General features: G+C 37.5%; 1 protein-coding gene across 1 annotated transcript in view; it reads left to right on the top strand.

The window, feature by feature from the left end:
• LOC101851013 (retinol dehydrogenase 16) overlaps positions 1-2689 on the top strand; it is a 4145-nt gene extending 1456 nt beyond the window's left edge. The window contains exon 3 of the mRNA XM_005113336.3: positions 2247-2689. Within this exon, the coding sequence (XP_005113393.2) occupies positions 2247-2506 (260 nt within the window). The 3' untranslated portion in view covers positions 2507-2689. The remainder of the gene's footprint in view (positions 1-2246) is intronic.
• Positions 2690-2986: the final 297 nt, after the last annotated feature.

Consider the following 2986-nt stretch of genomic DNA (forward strand, 5'->3'; position numbering starts at 1 on the left):
TCCGTGTGTGTGTGTGTGTGTGTGTGTGTGTGTGTGTGTGTGTGTGTGTGTGTGTGTGTTGTCTGTGTGTGTGTGTGCTCTGTCTGTCTGTCTGTCTGCCCGGGCCCACACAGTTCTGTGGTAGATATATAGGGGGGTACACGTGTGTGTGTGTGTGTGGGGGGGGATGTGTGTGTGTATCTGTACGTATGTGTGTTTCAACATGGAGCCGGCTGGGAGATACGTCTTTATCAGCGGATATTATTCTGGTTCGTCGCTGTTTTTGTGAGTTGGGTTTTTTTGTTTGCTTTGTGTGTGTATGTGTCTGTCTATCTATGTGTGTGTGGTGTCTGCATGTGTGTCTGTCCGTGTGTGTGTGTGTGTATTTGTGCTTGTGTGTGTGTTTCAAAATCTAGGCTGCTGGGAGATACGTCTTTGTCACTGGCTATGATTCTGACACGTAGTATTGTGGAAACTGTCGAAGTTGTGGCCTCCCGTTGCCTTGACAGATGGATGTGTGGCCTCCCGTTTCATAGACAGTGGATGTTTTACGAAGTGTTCTTAAAATGTAAAGAAAACGCCGGGGGGAGGAGGGGGGGGTGATGGTTTTCATGAAACTTAGTTCAATCTCAGAAGTGTGGAATTCCTGTGATGTTTTCTGACATTTAAGATTTTTAGCGTAATCCTACTTGCTGTTACAATTTTAATTTTGTAATTTCAGGTTCCTACGTGTAAGTCGAGATTTTTCGTCTTGATAACGTATTTGTGAAAAATATGTTTAATGGGGTTTTTTTGGTTTTTATCTTAGGAGAGACATTCCTTTTTTCTTTGTATATGTAGATTACATTTTTCTGTTGAAATTAGGTGGTGGCTATTTTTTATTTTTTAATGGCAAGGTTTTTTTAGATGGTTTTCTTCTGCTTTTTAAAGTCAGGAGCAGTTGTCTTTGTCACGTTCTGCAGCTATTTTTCCTTTTTTTTTTATCGGCACTTTTTTATTTGTATTATAAGTTGACACCTATTTGTATTACTAGCAGTTTTTATTTACCTTTATAGCGGGTTTCAGCTTGACTTGCAGTACTTTTGTGTAGAAAGTTGGCACCTAGATCTAGTTTTCTTTTCTTTTTTTTTTTTGCTTTCATTTTTATCGGCAGATTTTGTTGTATTTTGTTACTTATTTTTTCATTTCTTAATTGGCTTTTTTTGTAACTTTAAGTTTGCATCTATTTTCTTTTGTAGTCATTTTTTCCTTTTTTAAAAAACTGACAGTTTTTGGCATTTAGATTGAAAGATTCAAGGAGTATTCACACTCTTAGATGTTAGCACCAAAGATTCATGGAATATTCACACTTTTAGACGCTGCAAAGACTAAAGGAATATTTATTTTTAAGAAATGTTAGCCCCAAAAATGGTTTAAAAACATTTACATTGTGGTATGTAAGATGAGTTCGATGTTGTTGAAAAATGTGGAGAGTATGGCCCCAAAGATTCACAGAATAAAATGTTGATAAAATATTGTACAGGATTTGGTATAGCCCCAAGATTGCTGTAGAAAAATGAGTCTTTTACTTGTGTGTGTAGGAATGTAGGCTTTGGTTCGATGGAAGAAATGCTGGAAATATGATCCCGTAAATTGAAACCTTTACCTGCAGTTAGGATTTGTTTTAGTAAGCGAAAAAATGCTAGAAATATAAAAATGTCCATAGTATTAGGGCTGGATTTGGTTTAGCCTATATGTGATGGTGATCAAGGACTTGGGTTTTTAGTGTGGTCGTATTTCTTCTGTGTTGTCCTTAGTTTGGTCGGATCTGAAAAATTTCCAGAATATTACCCAAAATAGGAAAATGATAGGCATTTTGAAAATGTTTATATTGGATTTCACTTAGCCTCAAAAAGGCAAAAATGAATATAAATTTCCTTTATGTTTTACAGGATTTGGATTTGGCCTCAAAAATACTTTAGTAAGAGAACTCTCCTTTGTGTCAAGTTAGTAGTGATCAGTTTCTTGGTTCATCTAGGCTGTTTGTTTGGTTTCTCCCCTACAATGCTGAACACAAACATTATTGTAGTGTTCTTTTGGTTGCCATTGGTTTTGTTTTAGTTTCAGCCAAAAGGAAAAAAAAAAAAACTTGTTTAAAAACGACATTGTATTGGGGTTTTTTTTTTAGCGCTAAAATACAAACATTAACAATTTGTTTGTGTTCTGTGCAGTTTGATTATTTCCCCAAAAAGCTAAAAATAGACCTCTCTCGTGTGTTGTTCTTTCAGGGTTTGGTCTGGCCAGTGCGAAGGCGATCAGAGACCTTGGCTTTGGCGTGATCGCCGGGTGCTATGACGACAACAGTGCCGGGGCCAAGGAGCTGAGGGCACGGCCGTGGGTGCAGAAGGTCGAGGTCGTTTCTCTAGACGTGACCAATGAGGCAAGCGTGGCCGCCTGCGCCAAGGAGGTGCGGGAAATCTGCCAAGACCAAGGTGGGCCCTCGTTTTGGTTTGAGTTAAGAGTTTTACAGCACTTGCAACACAGTTAGGTCATATAAGTGTTGAAGATTAGTTTTAGTTTGAGTTAGAGTTTTAGAGCACTTGCTCACAATTAGGTTGTATAAGTGCTGAAGCTTATGGGTGAGATGAAAAGAGATAAAATGAGATGGATTAACAAGATAAGATGAAATGAGATGAAATGATGAATAATATCAGATTTGATGAGATAAAAATAAGACGACGTAAGAAAAACTTAGGTGAGGTAAAATAAAACAAGGTAGATCATATATGATAAGATAACCTAGATCTAACTTGAGATAAAGATATTGAGATGAAATAAGATAACATTAGACGGAATGACACTAGATGTGATAGACTATGATAAGATAACTAAGATGAAATAGATGAAATGAAATAATATGAGATTAGCTAAGATGAGATAAAATAAGAGAAGGTGAAATGAGATGAGATAGATAAACCATCATTCCTCCTTCTCCTCTCTCCTCCTCCTCCCTCCACCCCCACCCCCC

Source organism: Aplysia californica, unplaced genomic scaffold (assembly GCF_000002075.1).
Source record: "Aplysia californica isolate F4 #8 unplaced genomic scaffold, AplCal3.0 scaffold01993, whole genome shotgun sequence".
Classification (NCBI taxonomy): Eukaryota; Metazoa; Mollusca; class Gastropoda; order Aplysiida; family Aplysiidae; genus Aplysia; species Aplysia californica.